The sequence below is a fragment of the Apis dorsata genome, unplaced genomic scaffold, assembly GCF_000469605.1.
Source record: "Apis dorsata unplaced genomic scaffold, Apis dorsata 1.3 scaffold_94, whole genome shotgun sequence".
In the NCBI taxonomy this organism is placed as follows: domain Eukaryota; kingdom Metazoa; phylum Arthropoda; class Insecta; order Hymenoptera; family Apidae; genus Apis; species Apis dorsata.
In genome coordinates, this window is record NW_006263392.1 from 262,873 (window position 1) to 286,026 (window position 23,154).

General features: G+C 19.7%; 5 protein-coding genes across 8 annotated transcripts; 2 read left to right on the plus strand and 3 right to left on the minus strand.

Moving 5' to 3' along the window:
* Positions 1 to 398: 398 nt before the first annotated feature.
* LOC102672834 (nucleolar MIF4G domain-containing protein 1 homolog) lies at positions 399 to 4,368 on the plus strand. 2 transcript variants are annotated; one of them, XM_031508673.1, is made up of 9 exons: positions 399 to 413; positions 488 to 1,072; positions 1,297 to 1,808; positions 1,912 to 2,196; positions 2,289 to 2,476; positions 2,548 to 2,723; positions 2,856 to 3,208; positions 3,809 to 3,940; positions 4,017 to 4,307. In XM_031508673.1, the coding sequence occupies exons 2-9, from the start codon at positions 592 to 594 to the stop codon at positions 4,305 to 4,307; spliced, it is 2,418 nt and encodes an 805-aa protein (XP_031364533.1). In that variant the 5' UTR covers positions 399 to 413; positions 488 to 591. The 2 variants fall into 2 exon arrangements, with proteins under 2 accessions (XP_031364533.1, XP_006611950.1); XM_006611887.2 differs by lacking the exon at positions 399 to 413 and having other exon boundaries at positions 592 to 1,072; positions 4,017 to 4,368.
* A 118-nt stretch (positions 4,369 to 4,486) lies between these two features.
* Positions 4,487 to 7,254, minus strand: LOC102672973 (invertebrate-type lysozyme-like). Of its 2 annotated transcripts, none has more exons than XM_006611888.2 (4): positions 6,975 to 7,254; positions 5,667 to 5,855; positions 5,495 to 5,568; positions 4,487 to 4,715 (listed from the first exon to the last, which is right to left on the minus strand). In XM_006611888.2, exons 1-4 carry the CDS (start codon positions 7,039 to 7,041, stop codon positions 4,575 to 4,577), a joined length of 471 nt encoding a protein of 156 aa, XP_006611951.1. In that variant the 5' UTR covers positions 7,042 to 7,254; the 3' UTR covers positions 4,487 to 4,574. The 2 variants fall into 2 exon arrangements, with proteins under 2 accessions (XP_006611951.1, XP_006611952.1); XM_006611889.2 differs by lacking the exon at positions 6,975 to 7,254 and adding an exon at positions 6,556 to 6,601.
* Positions 7,255 to 9,660: 2,406 nt separating this feature from the next.
* On the minus strand, positions 9,661 to 11,277 carry LOC102673323 (elongation factor 1-beta'). The gene is made up of 3 exons (XM_006611891.1): positions 11,037 to 11,277; positions 9,956 to 10,374; positions 9,661 to 9,873 (listed from the first exon to the last, which is right to left on the minus strand). The coding sequence occupies exons 1-3, from the start codon at positions 11,114 to 11,116 to the stop codon at positions 9,719 to 9,721; spliced, it is 654 nt and encodes a 217-aa protein (XP_006611954.1). The 5' UTR covers positions 11,117 to 11,277; the 3' UTR covers positions 9,661 to 9,718.
* A 542-nt stretch (positions 11,278 to 11,819) lies between these two features.
* On the plus strand, positions 11,820 to 15,730 carry LOC102673193 (NADH-ubiquinone oxidoreductase 75 kDa subunit, mitochondrial). Of its 2 annotated transcripts, XM_031508663.1 has the most exons (12): positions 11,820 to 11,923; positions 12,144 to 12,339; positions 12,462 to 12,569; positions 12,700 to 13,065; positions 13,283 to 13,504; positions 13,571 to 13,706; positions 13,893 to 14,245; positions 14,334 to 14,519; positions 14,605 to 14,794; positions 14,887 to 15,062; positions 15,308 to 15,442; positions 15,558 to 15,730. In XM_031508663.1, exons 2-12 carry the CDS (start codon positions 12,178 to 12,180, stop codon positions 15,705 to 15,707), a joined length of 2,184 nt encoding a protein of 727 aa, XP_031364523.1. In that variant the 5' UTR covers positions 11,820 to 11,923; positions 12,144 to 12,177; the 3' UTR covers positions 15,708 to 15,730. The 2 variants fall into 2 exon arrangements, with proteins under 2 accessions (XP_031364523.1, XP_031364524.1); XM_031508664.1 differs by lacking the exon at positions 11,820 to 11,923 and having other exon boundaries at positions 12,203 to 12,335.
* A 1,062-nt stretch (positions 15,731 to 16,792) lies between these two features.
* LOC102673716 (general vesicular transport factor p115) lies at positions 16,793 to 20,612 on the minus strand. Its single transcript, XM_006611894.1, has 12 exons — positions 20,425 to 20,612; positions 20,020 to 20,248; positions 19,702 to 19,958; positions 19,375 to 19,576; positions 19,159 to 19,310; positions 18,850 to 19,040; positions 18,587 to 18,759; positions 18,037 to 18,464; positions 17,779 to 17,959; positions 17,530 to 17,714; positions 17,063 to 17,422; positions 16,793 to 16,945 (listed from the first exon to the last, which is right to left on the minus strand). Exons 1-12 carry the CDS (start codon positions 20,500 to 20,502, stop codon positions 16,865 to 16,867), a joined length of 2,517 nt encoding a protein of 838 aa, XP_006611957.1. The 5' UTR covers positions 20,503 to 20,612; the 3' UTR covers positions 16,793 to 16,864.
* Positions 20,613 to 23,154: the final 2,542 nt, after the last annotated feature.

Here is a 23,154-nt window from a genome sequence, read left to right on the forward strand (position 1 = left end):
TTTATATTTATATGTATAAAGAAGTTTAGTTTAAAAAAGTATAAAATTTTAAAACCTATAATTAAGAAAGCTTTATTGTGATTTTTTAAAATTATTATTATTATGAATTTTAAATTATAATATAAGTTATAATTTTGTTTTTTATTCATAAATACTCTATTTTATTTGAATAAATGAATTATATTTAAATAAAAACGCTCTTTTTTCACAAATTGATGTGAATAAATATTATAAATACTATATTTATATATTTTATATATCATTTATTCTTTTTTTAATATCTATTTTTTTAATTTTCTTTATATATATTTTCAAGTTTTATTGTTCATTTTTTTCAATTTCCAAAGCTCAAATACTAATTCAAATACTTTTCTATATTAAATTATATATTATATTAAATTATTTAATAATAAGTAGTCATTCGCTATTCGGCATATTTAAATTAGTGAACATATCTAAAATCTTTTAATTTTATAAATTTAGCCAGAGCCCGCTTTTGGGAATTCTACTGATAATTCCCAATTCTTGATCGAGTTAATTCTTGTCGGTTGAGACATTTTGCATAACCTATATAATTTAATAAAATATAAAATGAAATTATCAAAACAATCAAAATTAAATATTAAAAAAATAGAATTAAAATTAACAGGAAAATCTCGGAAACAAATGCGGAAAGAACTTAGAAAGCAAAAAAAAATTAATAAATCAATTTATTTTAAAAATAAACGCGAATTATGTGTGGATATATCTAATATTAATGATGATAAAACAAATCATAACAAAATCATTAACAAAGAGATAAATCGATTAGAAAGTTCTAAAAAATATACAAAAAATAATTGTTTTGAAAAAGTACATAACTCGATAATATCTATAACCAACTGTTTCGAACAGGTTAAAACCAAAAAAAGTGAAGAATTTGAATATAAAAAAAAAATACAAAAATGTAAATTACTCAAAAAAGCTAATTTAAAAGAAGATAAAGAAATTAGAAAATTGGAAAAGAAATTAAAATTAACTAAAAGAAAAAAAAAAACAATTCCTAAATCTTTTGTAACTGATGGTTTAGATTGTATCCTTTTTGATTATAAAATATTTGTTGAGTAACTTATTATTTTATTTTATTATCATTTTCGCTGATTAGTTAAATCATGAGTTCATTTATTATAAAGACTTCATCAGCAAATAGAAGAAGATTGCCTATTAACATTAAAAATATTAATTAATTATATAAATTTTTGTTTATTGTTAATTCTTTGAAATAAAAATTATAATATTTCCTTAATATATGAATAGATCTTTTGGATTTTTGTTTACAAAAAAACAAAAAATATATTATAGAAACAAAAGAAGAAATCTTAGAAGATGAATTTAGCAATCAATTTAATATAAATTCTTTAAAAATAGAAAAAAATATGTATACAAGTAGTGCATTAGATAATATTAAAGAAAATAAAAATGAAAATATCGAATCAAAAATGTCAAAAAATTATACATTGATTATAGAACAGAATAATAATAATAGTTCAGATAAAGTTTTAAATACACAAACTAAAAAAATTGATAGTACTGACTATAGTATTAATGATAAAGATTTTTGGGAAGATATTTATGGAAGAAAAAGAGATAAAGAAGGTAATGTTATATACGCAAACAATGCAAACAAATATGTTCCACCTGCTATACGAGCAACTATTACACATAATATAAATTCAAATGAAGATGAAAAATTATATTTTTTAAGAAAACAATTAAAAGGTTGTTTGAATAAAGTGGCAGAATATAATATGTATAGTATAGTAAATCAGGTAATTGTATAATTATAAAACAAAATATAGTTATATAAATAAATGTATATATTTAAGATGAATTTGCTTATTATATGATTTATATTTACATTATATATTACAGATAGAAGCATTGTATATGACAAATAGTCGTAATAATATGAACAATATATTATCAGAATTAGTACTTGAAAGTTTAATATCACATGTAATTACACCAGATCGTCTTATTTGTGAACATATGATGTTAATTGCGATTTTACATGCTAATATTGGTATTGAAGTAGGTGCAAATTTTTTAGAAAAGGTTATTAAAAAATTTATTGAAATCACGGAAAAATTTCAAAATATAGCAAATAAAGAATTAGATAATATAGTTCTTATTATTTCACATCTATATAATTTTAAAGTATGAAAATTTTGTTAAACAATAATTTATATTATTATTTATAATATAAGAGAAATTAATTAATTAAGTTATTTTAATTTTATTTTATACAGGTATTTGGATACAAGCTTCTTTATGAAATACTTAACAAATTGATGATAAAATTTACAGAAAAAGAAATTGAATTAATATTACTTATCTTAAAGACAGTAGGATTTTCATTGAGAAAGGATGATCCAAATGCTTTAAAAGAATTTATACAAAGTTTACAACAAAAAGCTATTCATGAAAATAAAAAAAAGTAAGTTTTCTTATATCTTTTAAGTATAGAATAAAAATTATTAGAAACTAATCAAATGATTAATTGTGCAGTTCAAGAGTTAAATTTATGTTGGACATTTTATTAGCAATAAAAAATAATAATATTAATAAAATACCTCAATATGATCCTTCTCATGTAGAACACTTAAAGAAAATTATTAAAAATATAATACGAAAAGGCAATACAATAACACAATTCAATGTATCATTAAAGGATTTATTACATGGTATTTGATATTTATATATATAAATATCATATAAATATGATATTTATAACTTTAAATTTAATATAAATATGAATATGATATTTATAACTTTAAATCTAAAGCATAATTTATTTATATATACTTTCATTATAGTTGATGAAAAAGGAAAATGGTGGATTATAGGATCAGCTTGGTCTGGTTCAAATAATATAAGTGACAAAACAAATTTAAAACAACATAATAATTTTAATTTTAGTATACAAATTTTGAAATTGGCACAAAAACAAAGAATGAATACTGATATAAGAAAAAATATTTTTTGCATTCTTATGACAGCTGAAGACTATTTAGATGCTTTTGAAAAACTTCATCATCTTGGTTTGAAAGATCAACAAGAAACAGAAATCATACATGTATTAATACATTGTTGTTTACAAGAAAATAAATTTAATCCTTATTATGCAATATTAGCTCAAAAATTATGTGAATATAATAGAAAATATCAGGTATGTAATAATTATATGTATTATATTAAACAACACAAAATATATGAAAAAAATTATAATTATATTTCAGTATTAGCAAATTTTTTACAAAAAAATTTATTAAATAAATTAATATCTAAAAAACACATTTCATGTGTATTTACTTATGTATAAGATTATATATGAGATTTATATATAAAATTGACTATTATATAAAAAAAATTAGATACTAAAATTAATAAATTTATAGCTTAAAAGTGAAATAGCATTTAAATATTTTTTTATATGAAAAAATTACAATTCTATTTATTTATGTATCAAGTAAAAAAAAAATAGCATATCAAAAAATTGTTTTATTTTAAAACAAATTTGATTGTACATATATATATTAAATATAAAAATTTACTTTAAATTAATATTAGATATCCAAAAAATTAACAATAAATATTTATATTTCTATTGTTATAAGATGCAACAATAATATTGTTATTTAATATGTTAAATAATATTTATTAATTTCAATTATTTTTCAAAAATTTTAATAAATTTTTTTGTGTATTCATATATGTATAAATGATTAATAATATATTTTAATGCTTTAATATAATAATAATGGTTTAGCTTACAATACAATGCAATTTTTGGGACAAATTGAAAACATTAGAAGCATATAATAATAAACAACTAATTAATTTAATACAATTTTTAATTCATTTACTCATTGAAAAATGTCTTGCTTTGTCAATTTTGAAAGTAAGTACTATATTCTTTATTAGTTTAACAATATATATTACAAATTTATCTTGTATTTTTAAATTGTTTATTATAGGTTATTCAATTTACTGAACTTGAAAAACATACTATAATATTTCTCAGACAAATTATATTGGGAATTCTATTGCATGAAAATGAACAGGCTTCTATCCAAGTATTTGAAAGAATATCTGTTTCTTCTCAATTACAGACTTTTAGGGAAAGCCTTCGTTTATTTATAAATTGTTTCTTGGTAAAAAATATAGATATGTGTTCAATATTAGATAAGGAAAAAATAATATTAAAAAAAAGAATCGAAATTGTAGATAAAATATTAATTTTACACGGATCTAAAATTATGTTTTAAATTTTATATATAACAAAAAATTGTAATTTTATTGAAAATATAATAAAAAAAAATCACTTTATAAAAACACTAAATTATTTAATTTCTCTTATCACTAATTATTTATCATAAATGAAGATTTAAAGCAAAAATTCTTAAATCAATTTCTAATTTTTCAGGATTAAATAAAATTATTATCATATATTTATTTTTTATATTTATTAACATATATATATATATGTAAGATATAATTTTATATTTTTTATGAGTGTTCTTACATTGTTGTAATTATTGTTTTTCAAAAGTCTGCATGCAAAGTTTATAAATATTTTCATATTTTGAATTTAATGAACCATTGCATCCATATCCACCTAATCGATGAATGCGAAGAAAATCATCACAATTAATATTACCATCATTGTTACAATCCTAAAAATAAACATATAGAAAAAAAAAGTAAATAATTATGTTTTAATATAATAATTTTAATAAACAATCTTTTGTGAATCATTTAAACTTCTACATATAATTATCAATTGAATTATTCATTATTACAAAAAATGTTTCAAGTAAAACTCATATTTTGAAATGTTATGCTTTGATGGAAATAATTTAATATAAATGATTTCTTCATTATTAGAAATATAAAGGACATATTTACTTTACTTTTTTTAATAAAATCATATATTTTTTTGATACATTTTTTCATTTCTCATAAAGAAGTGCTATCATTTATAATAAATCATTTTTGAAGATATTTTAATTTTTATTTTGAAAAATTTTGTCATATGCCAAAAAATATGATACATAGCTTTTTATATTCATCTCTTTACATTATAATAAATTTTACAATTACATTTTAAAATTAAAATGTTTATTAAATTAATAACTTTTTATATATTTTAAAGTTTAATAATTTTTTATAAAAATAATAATCCAATTGCATCAATTAATATATAAAATATATGTATATATATATGTATATATATATAAAATATATTTAAAAAATAAAATTGATTTTCAAAATCTTTTTTTTTTTTAAATATTTTCACTTATAGAAAAATTATTTAAATTCACATATTTTTTTTAAACAAAATAAAATATTAGTTATAAGTAAATATAGTTTCTTGAAATAAACTTTAAAATAATGAATTCGATAATTACATGCGAATGCTTAAATGAAATTTATATTAATGTATTTTGTATACCTGAGCAAATTTCATCATGTAACCTTGTACTGTACGAGCTGCACAATAAGGATCGTTTACACATCGTGCATACGCTAAAAGCAAATTTTTTTTTTTTTTTTAATTATTTCAAATTATTTCACTAATTATTTCATTAAATTTCACTTATAAATTAAATTATATATATACTAACCATTTTCGTTTAAATTATCATCAAGTGTTAGTTTACCGGCATCAGCCCAATAATTCCATGTTATACGAAATGGTCCGCAAACAGATTCATCACAACCAATTGTAATATTACATCCAGAAGCAGCTTCACATATACATCCCAGACATACCCTTGATACCATTTCTGTTGCTATTACTAATGTTTGTTGCTCTGTTATATTTGTTAAAAAATAGGTTTCTTTGAAATATTTATTATAAATATATTAGAGTTTATTAGAGAGAAGAATTTATTATAAATATTATTATAAATATAATTATAATTTATTATAAATTAATACATTCAAATTCAGTAAATAAATTAAAAAAAAATGAATAAAATATATTTAAAAGAATATAATTATGAATCAATAAATAAATATATCTTAATTATTTTGAATTTTTTTATATATAATATAAGCGTAATATATATAATGTAAGCGTAATTTATGTCATATGTATGTATAAGTAATATATAATTATATATTATAAAAGAATTATTTCTTTAACAGTTGTATAATTACAAAGAAAATTGCCGAATTCTGAGTTGATTTTTTATTCTAAAGTTGATTCAGGATACTAAAAATTATTGCCTTTTTTATAATTCTCAATTCTCAATTTGATAAATAGATTCTAAAATAAAATATCATTTTTAATATTAAAAAATTATTTTATCAAAAGTTACAAATATTAAATATAAATTAAAATTGATCTAAATCTATATTTTAAATTCAAAAATTAATAAAACTTATTAATCTTTAATAATTCAATATAACATATTATTAAATTCAATATAAACCAAATTTTCAACAAATAAAAATTTAATAATAATTTAATTTGAAATACATACAGAAAACTAAAAAAAACTGTATTACCTATAGTTTCATCAACGAATGTAGGAGGCATTTTTTGTCTACAGGTAGCAAATCTTGTCTATAAGTAGACTTATCTCATCAGCTATATTAATATTAAGTTTTACATATACATAACTGTTCGATCAATTTCTAGAATATAAAATGGTATTTGAAATCTAAATTTAAACATTAAAAAACTTAAAAAAAAATCTATAATTTTAAAAAAAAAAAAGAACAGCAAAATTTTATTCTATATTCTTACAAATTGATATATATTTTATTTTATTTCTAAATTTTAAATTCTATAAAAAAAGTTTGATTATTTTATACAAATTCAGTTTACTATAAAAATTATATATAAATTTGTTCCAATTTAATTTATAAATAATAATAATGGAAATTTATTTTTCCTTTATTATTAAAAATAAAATCATGCTTACCATAAATCAAAGATAACAATAATAAGCACATAATTCCGGAAAAATTCAACAAAAAAACCATCCTCATTTTAACTGATTAATTTTTGAAAAACAACAATTTCTTTTCGAATCTTCAATTTTATTAATGCTATTTGAAAATACCTGCACGATGCGCGGAAGAATATACATAGGATTTTTAACGTTCTCTTTTATATATAAGAAAGTTGCTTGCTGAAGTGGGGATCTCAACAGAAGTCAGTGACAAGGACTATTTCTTGGAAAAAATTATGAAAACGATTTAGAATTCAACTTATCGTGATTTTAAATATTTTAAAATAGAAATTGTAAATTGATATTAATTATATATTTCGATTAGTATTTATATTATATTTAATTATATTATATTTCGATTGTATATATTGTATATTAATTATATATTGATATGTATTACATATATATATATGTACACATTATATATTGTATTTATATTTATTTGTTTTTAAAAAAAGAAACTATTTTATTATTATATATTCAAATTATATTTTAATATGAATATAATTTTAAAAAAATAATTAATTTTTTTATTTACCAATAAGAACTATTCAGTTTCGTAATTCATTTCATTCAAAAATATTTTTTAATTTATTTTTTTTTTATATCATATCTTTCTTTGGTGAATAACTTGCATATGAAATTTATTTATGAAACAAAAACTATACTAAAACCGGATTTCAATGTCAGATAATATAAAGTGTTAATATATTCGTAAAAGATCATCTTTGAAGAACCAAATTTAAGAGTTATAAACATAAAAATAATAATAAATGTTGATTAAAACTTATTTATTAAGTTATAAATAATTTAATTTTGCATTAGATAAAGTAAATCAAAAATAAAGTGAGATAAAGCTGTCTTTAACGATCTTTATCTTTAATGTAAATTTCAATTGCTTATATGTTAATAAATGCATTCTATCATTGTCCATGATAGGTATAATCGAACAAGAATTACTCGTGAAAAAATAAAGATTTTTTTCATTTGATTTTCAAAATAAATCTATATAATAAATTTATTTTTTGAAATTAATCAAATTTTTCAAATATAAGTTGGATAGAATGTTATTATATATATATAAATGAGTAAAAATGTAGAATAAAATTTAAAAGTTGAAAAAAAAAAAATTTCATTGCTCAAGTCTTTATTTTCTTTGAAAATTGAGATTAAACATATGTAATAAAGAAGTTATATCAGTAAATTTTCAAATGTAATTTTCTCGGAAATTAATTTTTAATTTTTGTTATTAATTATTAATATTTTTCTATATTTTTTCATTAATCATCATTTTTATAATCTGTATATAGTTTGCAAATTTTTTTAAAATTTGCCTGCAAATAATAACCAATTCATTGTTTATTAGATAATTCATTGTTTTATATTATCAGCAAATATAGTTCACATTGCGAGTTATTTATTATAAACAATATGAATTCAATCTAATCATTACTAATAAATAGAACTGAAAAATTAAAAAAATTTAAAAAAACAAAATTATTAAAAATATAATAATACATAATAATAATAATAAGTTTAGATAATATATAGATAATATATATATATATACATAATATATATATATAGATAATAAGTTTATAATAATAAAAATAAAAATGAAAGTTTTAATCAATAGAATAAACTGTTAAAATATAAAATATAAAATAAATAAAAAATAAAATTTTAAGTTTAATCAAATATTTTATGATATTTAAATATGATAATATAGATATTAAAGATTTTATTATAAGTTTATTGAATTTTTTATTGAAATGTTTAATAGGAATTGGATATTTTTAATCATTTTTTTATATTAACATTTGAAACTTTCATAATAAATTTGTATTTTACTGCAAAAGTATTCCAAAGTTTTGATAACATTATATTCTCAAAAGACTTAAGCAATACTATAATTTCAATAATTTTCTTACAGAGTTTCAATATGTTATATAAGAATTGGTGACATATAAAAAAATTATGTGTCTGCGAAAAAACATGATAATATTTATATCCTGTCTATACTGAACATAGAGGAGATATCTGGATCTTTCTGTCATGAATAATAGAAAATTTGCATATGAAACCTATGTTAATTAACAAAAATTTTTAACTTAATAGATAATTTTCCAAGCATTATATTTACAAATATGTAAAGTATATGTGATAAATAATATCTTATGATTAGCGATTTTTGATAAAATTATATAGATGAAACATTGAAATTACTATTTTTACTTTGCAAAATCATAATCTGAACTTTAAGATATATTATCAAAGTTTCAGAATTTTTTTATCTTATATGAAGTTGAAATTTAATTTTAAACAATTTGTTTTTTAATGTTTTTCATTTAATTAAAATGACAATTCTTTTTTATATTTTTTAGTTTTTCTTTGTAATAATAAAAGTTTTTCTTTTGTTATGTTAAATGTTAAAAGTTTTTCTTTGTAAAAATATATAAAATAAAATATCAACTTTTAAATTTATTATAAATATTAAAGCAATATCATTAAATAATACTCCAATTATAATTTTATTAATATTATCATTGAAATTACTAATTTTTCTGTGCAATAATAAATTATATATATATATAATATATATATAACATATATATTATAATATGTATATAATATATATATATATATATAATATATATAAACAATGATTATTATTTATTAAGTTTACATTGGAGATAATAGATATAAACAATTATTTATAATTTATTGAATGATTCAATATCAACAGATTGAACATATTCTTCAAAACTTTCTATTTGTTCTATCAGTGAATCTACTGATACCTTGTCATCTTCTATAATGCACATTATCCTGAACTTATGAATGCCATAGCCCACTGCAACTAATTTAGCTGGAAACATAATATGTATAAAACTGATAATTTTGTAAAATTAAATTTTTGATTTGATTTTGAAAACAGCAAAATGATTTACATGCTGCCCAAGTTAGACCATCCATTTGAATAGATCTCACAATTTCTTCTATAGCCTTCATGTCAGTTTCATCATCCCATGGTTTAACATCTAATACAACACTGGACTTAGCAATGAGTACTGGTTTTTTAGATTTCTTTTCTGCATATTCTTTTAATCTTTCTTCCCTAAGTCTTACAGCTTCAGGATCTTCTTCTTCATCAGATTCAAAGAGGTCTACGTCTTTATCGTCATCTTCTTCATTCTTTCCTGCTATATTATTGCTACCTAATATGACAGGTACTTTCTTTTCTCCTGGAAGTGTCTTTAAATCATATGATTTGATGTGATTATACCATCGTAAAACATGAGGATTTGAAGATGTTGGAGTTTTTCCTAAAGCTTCTAGAATTACTACATCTGCTTGAGTAGGTTGCCACCTTAAAAATATAATAATATATGTTTGATATTCTTATAAAAATTTATTTATATTCTTATTGAATTTAAAATATATATATAAAATATAAACAATATATATAATATTTTATTATAGATATATTAGAATGAATAAATAATATCAGAATGTTTATTAATGAATAAATAATATCAAAATGTTTGAAAACAAATTCGAAAACAGTTTTTTCATATTCATTGATGATATTATTCAAAATATTATTCATTTTTCAGTGATTTTTTTTTTTTATCTTCATTTTCATCAGTTTCATAATTCTTTTTTTTCACTTCCAATTTTACTTTAGTTTTCTATGAAAAACTCAAATTCAAAAGAAACTATGAAAATTATTAATTGTCAATAACAATTATTCCTTATCTTTTATATATTTTTTTTAATTTTAATTTATATTTCAATATGCATATAAATGGAATAAATTATTATGTTAAAAAATATTCAATATTCAAATTATTTTTTAAGATAAAAATACGTACTAAAACACAAATATACAAAAAAAAATATAATTCGAAGTATTATATAAAAATTAAATGAAAAAAAAATGAATTAATGGTTCAATGATCTTAAGATTTTGATAAGTATAAAACCACGTGTATTTCAATATAAATTTTATAAAAATAAAAATACACTTACCCTTCGATATAACTGTGATCTGCCAAATAAGAATTTAAATCTTTGATACCTTTATCAGTTTTAAGATCACCAATAGCCATAATGGAAGATTAAATAAAATGTAGATACTTAACTGAAGTTTCTTGTAATGTTGTCCCCCTTATCTACTTACCGGAAAACGGAGCTATGTTCAATGAAAAATTGATGGTTCATTATTTGTAGCATGACGTCATTCCGGCAATTCTTGGGAAATAATAAAATAACTAGAAAGTAACTATAAATTATAATTTTTTAATTGCAAAATTATTTTAATTAATTTAATTATTTTTTTCTAAAATATAATTAATTTGTACATTATAATATTTCAATTTTTATTTAGACAATATTCTACTCATTTTAATTTCTATTTATTTTATTTTTTTAATTTGTTCTATTTCATAAAGATTTGATACAGATATTCATAAAAATCTTTTATCTATTGTACTTTTTTTTTATGAAATTAATTAAATTATAATTGTAATATATAATTGTAATATGATATTTACTTATTTTTAAATTTCATTTTAAAAATTTAAAATTTATATACATGTATATTTAAATATATACATATTTATGCATATGAATTCAAAATTATTTTTAAATCATATAAAGAATTTTTTAAATAAAATTGAATAATTATTATTTATAATTGAATTTATTTACATTAGAGTAATTTTTTTGATAGATGTCGCGAAGAATGTATTCTAAAATTAACTCAAATCATGAAGATACTACTTTGTCAATGCTCGAAAATATATAATTAAACAATATATATATTATTTGTGAATCTTATTTTACATTGATTTTGTAGATTGTCCATTTTAGATTCGCAAAGTTTAAAAGAAATTTGCATAACGGATAAAGATTTGGTAATTTTGATTAAACAAATGAATATTTTAATTATTATTAATATAATATTTTAATTATTATTAATACTTAATATATATTGACTTATTCGTTTTATAACAATTAAAAAAAGTATGATTTTATTAATTATATATTTAGATTATTATTTATTATTATTTATAAATTAGATTATTATATTTATTATTGTAAATTTTGAAATGGTAAAATTTTCTTACATAACAGCATAACTTTGACATTTAACAGTAATTGGAGCAAAATGTTAAGATTTCCTGTGATAAGATTATCTACGGGATTACAGAATGCCAGATTTCCTACCGTAGGATTATATACAACATCATCTAAATTTCAGCAAGAATTAATAGAAATATTCATAGATGACAAACCAGTTCAAGTTCCACCAGGAACAACTGTTTTGCAGGTAACATAATTTTTTTATTGATCAAATATTATTTATATTTAGTATATTAACTTAAGTAACTTAAGTAAAAATATTTAATAAAAAAATATTATATTATTACTTAATACATTTATTACATTTAGGCTGCTGCAAAAATAGGAGTAGAAATTCCTAGATTTTGTTATCATGAACGTTTAGCTGTAGCAGGAAATTGTAGAATGTGTCTTGTGGAAATTGAAAAACAAATTAAGGTATTTATTCTTTTTCTTTTTAATATATATATATATATACATATATATATATATATATATGTATATATGTTCACAAACATAATAAATTTCAATTAAAATTATATATGTATTTTATTGTATAAATATTTAGCCTGTTGCAGCTTGTGCCATGCCTGTAATGAAAGGGTGGAGAGTAAAAACTAATTCTGATTTAACTCGTAAAGCACGGGAAGGTGTCATGGAATTTTTATTAGTAAATCATCCTTTAGATTGCCCTATTTGTGATCAAGGTGGTGAATGTGATTTACAAGATCAAAGTATGGCATTTGGTAGTGATCGGAGTAGATTTGTTGATATTAATTATAGTGGTAAACGAGCAGTTGAAGATAAAGATATTGGTCCTCTAATAAAGACAATTATGACACGTTGTATTCATTGCACAAGATGCATTCGTTTTGCATCTGAAGTTGCTGGTATTGATGATTTAGGAACTACAGGTCGTGGAAATGATATGCAAGTATGTCTAACAATTTTTCATTAATTAATTTTATTATTTTATTAAATTTTATTACGTTATTAAATTTTATTATTTTATTAAATTTTATTACGTTATTAAATTTTATTATTTTATTTATTATATAATTTATTTTATATTATTATATTAATTATATTATTATATATATATTATTATTATATATTACTATATTATAATTTATTTTATATTATTATAATAGGTAGGAACATATGTAGAGAAAATGTTCTTATCTGAACTATCTGGTAATATTATCGATTTATGTCCTGTTGGAGCATTAACAAGTAAACCATATGCTTTTGTTGCTCGTCCATGGGAAACACGTCGTACAGATAGTATTGATGTTCTTGATGCTGTTGGTAGTAATATAGTTATATCTCATAGGACTGGTGAAGTTTTGAGAATTTTACCAAGAATTAATGAGGTATTATTAATATGATAACTGTTGATGAAATATATTTATAAATATTCTTTATGACATATTATACAGGAAATAAATGAAGAATGGTTATCTGATAAAGCTCGTTTTTCTTATGATGGATTGAAACGCCAAAGGCTTATAACTCCTATGATAAAAATTAATGGAAAGTTAAAAGCTGTTGAATGGGAAGATGCTCTTGTAACAAGTGTGTTGTATATAATTTTATATTAATTTTATATAATTTTTAATATTAAAAATATTCTAAATTCTTAAATCTTATTATGTTTTTTTTTTTACATAATTTTAATCAATATATATCTTATATATAATAATATATTGAGATATATTATTTATTATTATTTATTATATTGAGATAATATACTTTTTTTAGCTGCTCAAGCTATTCGCAATTTAGCCCCAAATAAATGTGCTGTAATTGCTGGAAAATTAGCTGATACTGAAGCTCTTGTGGCTTTGAAAGATTTAGTAAATAGACTTGGCAGTGAAATTCTTGCAACAGAACAAAACTTTCCAAAGCATGGCACAGGTATTGATATAAGAAATAATTATTTATTAAATAACACAATTGCTGCAGTAGAAGATGCTGACGTTGTATTATTGATTGGTACTAATCCAAGATATGAAGCACCTTTAGTTAATACTCGAATAAGAAAAGGATATATTCACGGTGAACAAATCATTGCGCAAATTGGTCCGAAAATAGATTTAACTTATAATTATGAAGTAAGTGAAGAAACTCATAATATATATTTTGATATATCATTTTCTGTTAGCTAATATTTATTTAAGATCAATATTATTTAAATATTAGCATTTAGGTCAATCTCCAGAAATTATAACACAATTAAAAAACGGTACTCATTCATTTTCAAATACTTTGAAATCTGCTAAGAAACCTTTAATTATCTTGGGTGTTGAGCAATTAACCAGAAAAGATGGAGCAAAAATTTTATCTGAAACACAATTATTGGCACAAACTATAAAAGAAAACATAGAAGTAAGAAAAAAATGATAAAAATATCTTTTATTATTGTAATTATATGTATAATTATCATAGGAATGTTGATTACATTCTTTATTAGGCTCCCAAAGAATGGAAAGTATTAAATATTCTTCATACAAATGCATCACAAGTGGCAGCTTTAGATGTGGGTTATTCATCATCTGTTGAAGAAGTTAAGGAGCAACAACCGAAAATTCTCTTTTTATTATCAGCTGATGATTCAAATATTAAAAAAGAAGATTTTCCAAATACTTTTATCGTATATATAGGTATGCAAGAAATATCATTATTTATTTTTATAGGTATATAATAATATTATTTATTAGCAGAATATAAATAATGATTTTTATTAATGATTTAGGTAGCCATGGTGACGAAGGAGCTTCGATTGCAGATGTCATATTTCCTGGAGCTGCATATACTGAAAAAGTTGCAACATATGTAAATACAGAAGGTCGTGCACAACAAACTCAAGCTGCAATTACACCACCGGGTATGGCTCGACCAGATTGGAAAATTATACGAGCTCTTTCTGAAGTAAGTTAATATATAATTAATTACTTTCTTTAGTTAATTTCTTTAGTTTATTGTTATAATTATTATATAACATATAATTAATGTTATATTATATAAAAAATATAAATATAACATATATATAATATTATTATATAACATATAATTATCTACATAACATATTATTAATTTAATATTTTAAATTATTAAATTATATTAAATTAATGTAAAGTAAGTTGGAAAAAAGAAAATAATTAATATTTTTATAGATTTGTGGAATTTGTTTACCTTATGATAATTTAGCTGAAATAAGATCTAGATTGGAAGAAATAGCGCCACATTTAATTAGATATGGTAATATAGAATCAGCTAATTATTTCACTCAAGTACTAGAATTATCAAAGGTAAATATTTTTTTAAATTTTTAAAAAATTTTTAAAAAAGTAAATAATATACTTCAATGAGATTTGATATATAACAAATAACTGATTTATATTTTTGTTTTTATGTTTTTTATAGGAAGTGTCAGGTTCATTGTCTTCCAATCCAATAGAAGTTAAACAAAAAACATTAGATAATTTTTTTATGACAGATGCGATATCTCGTGCTTCGCAAACAATGGCAAAATGTGTACAAGCAGTTATTAAGCAACGGGAAAATACCTTATAGACATATATATATATATATATGTATACATATATGTATATATAATATCCAATATATATAAAATAGCACATATTGTATTATGGTAAATATGTAAATATATAGTTTTATTAAATATATATAAGTAGTATTTAATTTAATAGAATACATATATATTTTTGTTAAAATTCTTATTTTTTAATTTAAAATATTTACGTGTAATAAGTTGATATTTAAGAATTGGGAATGAATGGCAAGGAATATACTTTTTTTTATTGCTCATTGATACATGGTATTTAATAATTTTATTTATGGATATTTTCAAAATCAATTTTATTTTCTTGATTGCCTTTTATTAGCCATTTCCAATATTTATTTTTATATCGTTTCGGAAAATATTCTAATATTATTATTTTATTATTATTTAATACTTAATTAATATATTAATAACTTTAATAATACTTAATTAATATTATTTAATATAATATTATTATTTAATACTTTAAGATATAAATTTAAATAATTTAATTTAAATCATTATGATTAATATCTGTATTTTTAATCAATGCTGTTTAAATGTTTATTCCTTTATTCGTAAAATAAATTTTATTTTTTATAATATATAAAATAAAATATATATAGATAATGTTAATATATTGGGATATTTTTAAAGAATCGATTCTAAAACAAACACAAAATTGATGTACAAAAATATTGATTGAGGTTTATTAAGTTAAAAACAATTTAAATTTATATTAGACGAAATAAGATAAAAATAGACTGAAGCAGTTCTTGTCACATTGCCATCTTGTTTTATTTCTGCTTCACTTCATCTAATGTAAATTTAAATATTTTAAAGCTTCATATAACCAATTTTTTTATATATCATTTTTTGTATTTATTTTTTCTAAATTCTATATTTTAAAGATATTATATTATATAAATAATAATTATCTTGTATAAACATATGTAATAAAAATAATATTTAATTTTTGTATTTATAATTTATCATGTTATAATAATATACATAATATAATAGATCTATTAATTTATTATCAATAATTTATTATTTTAAACAAATAAAGAAGATAAAAACAATAAAGTAAAAAATTATCGAAATAAAAATTTTTTCATCATTATTATTTTTATAATAGTTCTTTTTTAAAATTAGATAGATCTTTATATCAATCAACACGATCGACAGAATTGATATATTCTGGTTGGTCATCAGTATCTATTTCAATAGAACTTTCATCTGTTTCAATCTAAAGATGAAAAATACTATTAAAATTATAAGCTGTTATTGTTTATCTAAATATATAAATAATATACATATAAATATCTAAATTTATACATAAAAGGTTTTATGTAGAATTACATACTTTTTCACCTAATGCAGCCAATCTTTCTTTGTAAAGTATAATTTTACTATCTTGTTCCGTTAAAAGTTCTAGAAGATCTTCTTGATCTTTTTTTAATTTCTCTAGTTCCTCAGATTTTTCTTTTAATTTATATTCAAAATCATTTTCATATTTTTTTATCATTGATGCATATTCTTCTAAACGATTTTCTAATTCTGTAATCAAGGTCTTATTTTTTTCTATTTCTTTTGTGCAAAGTTCATTGGATGCAACATTATTGGATTCACTTTCTTCTAATAATAAATTAGTTTGTGCTGCTCGTAAAACTAAATTTTGATCTTTTAAATGACTGACAGTTGATTGAAGATCATGTATCTGTGCCTATATTGAATAATATTAATTATCAATTTTTAATTATAAATTATAAATTAAAGATTTATAAATTTTATTTCATTATAAAATCTTATTTATAAATATATATACTATACTTCGAGTTCGTGTTTTTCTTTAATGAGTGATTCTGTAAGTTGATTAAGTTTTTGTATTTGAGAATCTTGTTCTCGAATAACTTCTTTATATTGAGTTTCTAAAACAGAATCTGGTAATATAGGAGTTGTTATCTGATTTTTATTATGTAAGCTACTTCCGTCTAGAACAGACTTTATAATAACACCTAAAAATTGCTGATTTTAAAATTTGCATTAATAGAATAATATAGAAATGTAATTAGTAATTACCCTCTAATGTTTTTGATAATCTACAAAATTCATGATCTAATAAAAGTTCTGAAGGATTCTTTGCTGAAGGTTGAGGATGTTTTAAAGTTCTAGAATACACTTCATGTCTAGCAAGACTACCGATAGCATCTTGAAATCTTTCTAATCCTATTCTATTTTCTATTAAATTACATAATTTTTCCTAAAATAAAATAAGAAAAATATAATATATAATTTTTTAACATGTCTTGTTTCGTTTATATCTCACAACTTCATTACCTTTGTATAATTAGAAATACTGTTGTCATTGAAATGTACACACAATCCAATAAGTATGGCGCACATACTTTGTAATAATGTTTCTTGCAAATCATCATTATTTTCTTGTGATGATAATAAAGCTGTTAAATAAGCTATAGATGAATCGATAAGCAAAAATGATTTTACAGCTTTTAGACAATGTGCAATCCATCTGCAAAGTAATATTAGAAGACCTAATTTGCATTGTGTTTTATTCCCTTGTTGCAGTAACATGACACATTGTTGCATCAAAGTTACTGGTGGTTTTCCAATATTTGTTGCAAGCAATACACGTAATAATTGTTCTTTTTGTGTGTTGTCATCAATCAATGCATAAGACAATGCTACAGCAGAAAACCAATTTGACAAAGAATCCAAAGAAAATAGACCTCCACATAGCAGCTGTCCTAGCAATATTACATTTATAAAATATTTTTTATTCCTTTTATATTCCTATTATATCATTTAATATATTATGAAAAGAAAATTTATAAAATAAACGAAAATAGTTTTTTAAAAAAAAACAAACCTGTCGTTAATGATGGTACTTCGTTTCCTTGAGGCAATAAAGTTTGAATAAGTTGACTTTGCCCTATTTCATTTTTATACAAAAAACATTGAAAACAGTAAAGAACAGAACATCGTAAAGCAAATGGCTGTTTTTCATTTACCATAGACATAAGTAAGACAACAATTGCAGGTCTAAAAAAAATATATATGCAAATTATAATAATATAATAATGCAATACATTTAGAATATTTGAATATTTTATTATTATAGTATGAAAGTACCTAGGAGGATTACTAGGTGCCATTACTCCAGCTAAAAATTCTTGGTTATTGGAATTTCCTCTAATAACTTCAGCTACTGTATTAATAGTTTCAGTCAAGACATCTGCAGGTACACCACTAGCCATCAATATATTACACAAAGCTTGTAAAAGTCCACATGCTTTCATAATCCGTTGACAATTTGATACTGCCTTTATATGTATCATAATTAATACATTGGTTTTGTAAATATAAGATTTTTTTAACACTCAAATATATAAAAAAACAAGAAATATATACATATTTATTAACAATATTTATAACAATTACCTGTGCAGGTCCACTTGGTGCCACTAATGCACGAATCACTTGGACCATGCAATGAACATTTGATACTTTTTGTGAACTCCATGCACTTAGAGGATTATCATCAATTTCAGATGATATTTGAAACATTGGTGTTAATTTTTGAATATAACTGCCTAAAATATAATAATATTGATTTTCACATTGATATAGTAAAGTAACTAGCTTAATTATATGTACCTTCTTTAAAAAAATTTTGATTGCTTATATTACCCCTTAGAAGATTTAACATTAGTAATAGACAATCTTCAACAACAATACCACCTTCTATATTACCTTCTTGCGCAATGACATCAAAAATACGATCAAATGCATTTTCAAATGCAACAATTTTTTGAATATTTGTATTACCTTTTGTCAATTGAATAAGAAGCAATAAAACCTATTAAAAAATTACAAAATATAATTTTTAATATTTTAATTTTTAATAAATTTTTAATATTTTAATTCAATAAATAAATAAATAATAAACAAAACTGTTTATATTAGAAAATTATAAAAATGTACATCGTTACGTATGACTTCTCTACTATCACCAAGAAGATCCATTAATTTAGAAACACCCATAGGACTAACTAAAATTATTTCTTGTATATCTTTTAGTCTATTAGTAGATAAATACATCAATAATTTTAATGCTGGCCATCTAACTTTAAATTCAAATTCTTCCAAGAGTGTTAATACTAATCCTACACTATCTGTATTTTTAATAAATATTTCAGTAAATTGTTCTCCTATTTTATTATTGGGTCCATGCTTATCAACTGAAAATATATAAAAAAATAATAAAATTTATATAAACATATAATTATATTCAGATATTACCTTCTTCATCAAATGTCTTAGGATTTGTTATATTACAAAGAGTATCTAATGCTAAACCAATAATTTCACAATCAGTTCTATCCATTTCTAAAATTTGTCTCAATGCATCCATTCCCTGAGCTCCTACCTCAACACGGTAAGTTCGTGAAAGAGTTTTAAGTTCTCGACAAGCATCTCGTCTATCATTTAATAATGTCGATGATTGTAACCTATCTACTAATCGCTCTACCTGGACAATTATTTTAATTATTTCATGATATAATGAAATACAATTGTTTAATTAAATAAAGCAATATAATTGATAATTATTTTTTTACATGAAAATATTGTGACCATGTGTTAGAATACAAAAAGACTTATAAAGACTAAAGGTATAAAATTAATTTATTAAAAAATTCGAAATACCGTATCACCGCCTGATAATTCATTTTCTACAGATGCAGAACCCAAAACAGACTTTAAGCTGCTTTTAAAATATTCCATTTTGTTGTTGTCAACTTAAAAATTGTAATATACGTCATAAGATGTCGATGACATTTTTCATTAAACTCACCGAAACAAATGATGATTTAATAGAGGGCGTTAGTAATAAGAATTTTTTACAGTAATCTTAAATATGAAAAATCAACATTTTAAAATAGAATTTTTGATAGACGATTATAATGAACTTATAAAATTTTTTTATTAATGAAATCTTAAAATTATTATATATAATTTATATATAAAATAAATTAAAATTATTATATAAAAAATTATATATTATATAATATTATTATATATAATATTATTTTGTTCTAAGTATGATTTTAATATTTCATTTTCACAATTATTTTTTATGATTTTATAAAAATACTTGATATTTACTTATAAAAAATTTATAAAAAAAACATATAAAATATATATAAACTTAAATAAATTGTATTCTATGGTAAAATATGCATGATTATATTTATAATCAAATTATTGATTTAATAACTTATTATCATCGAAAATAATTGTCAAAAATAACAAATTTTATAATTTATTTATTAAATATCTTATTATTATCAACTTAAATTAATAAAATAATTTTTTTACTTTTCAAATAATCAATATATATAATTATTTTATATAAAAATTAATATATCTATTATAAGTTTACAAGTATGTTTTATTAATTAAAGATGAAATTTTATTTTAATAGAAATTTTGTTTACATTTTTATATACATTTTAATGAAAAAAATTTAAAAACGTAGATGTTGACAAATAGGTTAAGACATTGAGTTAAAAAATATATCTTTATAAATTTTATATTTTTATTATAATTTATGAATCATTGATCATTAATCATCAAATTAATGTCATATTATAAAGAATGTTAATATATTCGTGAACAATCTTTAGAATTTAAATTCTCTAACAAAAAAAATAATTTGAATTTAGTATGTTAATGTTTCTCTTGTCAAATTATTATATAAAATGTTAATATGTAATGTTATAATGTAAATGTAATTCATAAAATATTTAAAAAACAATTTTATGTACATATAATTTTGAATTAATGAATTCCAAAAATTAAAATTTTTAAATTATTTATTAATTATTTTATTATTTCTAGATTTTACTTGCTAAAAAATATAAAAAGAAGATCAAAATTTTTAGTATTTCAAAATAAAGTTTAATTAAATTAAAAATAAATTAAATTTAAAGAAAAGATTAGGAGAAACGAATTGATGATTTTAAAATGTCATAATAACAAAATAATTTAAATTATAATCATAATATAAAATATGAATTCAAATTTTTGTTTCAAGAATCAAAAAAAATTTAATAAAAATATTTATATTTTTCGCTAACATTTATCTATATACTTACTTTTTTATGTGTATATGCCTATGCTATGAATCTATATATGCAATATATATATATATATAAAATTATTAGAATAATTTTATTTCAATTCAAATTGATTTAAAGTAATTTTTATTAATATTACATTAGGAAGAAAAAAATCAACAATTATAAAATTTATTATTCCTTTAGAGCAAAATGTTATTTGTTTCTTGAAATATATATAATATAAATAATATAAATAAAATTGATTCAAAAAAGTATTTACTTTTGAAAATAATAATAAAATAATTGTAATAAAATAAAATCAATATAGTAATAAATCAATTTGTTTATCTATATATATTTTCTTTTAATTCTTTATTAATTCTTTTATTAATAGTTTTAAATGAATATAAATAAACAAATAAAAATAAATTATCTTTTAAAATTATTTAATGAAAAAATAAATATTTTTGTATGGAACATGAATTCAAGTAAGGTAGCAATCAAATAACATATATTATATACATATTAAACATATAATGTATGATAGAAAAGCAGTTGTATCGTTCATATTAGTTCTATTTTTATAAAGAGTAGATAAAAACACAAAGTAAGTATTCAAAATATGAGAAACTATAATTATTATATTTATTACTATATTTATTATAATATATGAATATTATTTTTTCTCTTACTTTTATTTGAAAAATTTTAAATATTTATATATTTTTATGCTAGCTAAAAAATTTTGTTATTGAAATAAAATGTATTGCAAAATAAACTCAAGATCAAAATAACAATCAAATCTTGATATAATTTTTATGATATTCATATAATGAACATCTAAATTTATGTTTTTTATTAATTTCAATAAGAAATACCGATTAATAATAATATAAAACATAATATCATGTTTTAATTTTTTTACAGCTTCAATTCACACTTCCATTTTGATATTACTATTATTACTGGCATTGATATTTTTTACTGACATTTGATATTAACTATTATTATGTAGTCATCATCAATTATTAACCAGTTATTTTTTGTATCGATAATTACTTAGTTACTTTATATGTTGTTCATACATATGTAGGACATGAATAAAAATTTTTATTAATTGCTATAAAAATATAATTTTTATAATCATATGTTGAATAATCAAAAAACAATAAAAAAAAATAATATTTGATTCTCTTTATTGAAATAGATTTATTATGATATCAAAAATATAATATATTCTTATAATATTTAGCATAATCTTTTAAAATAAGACTACAAATAAAATATATACATATTTTAAGGCATATATATATAT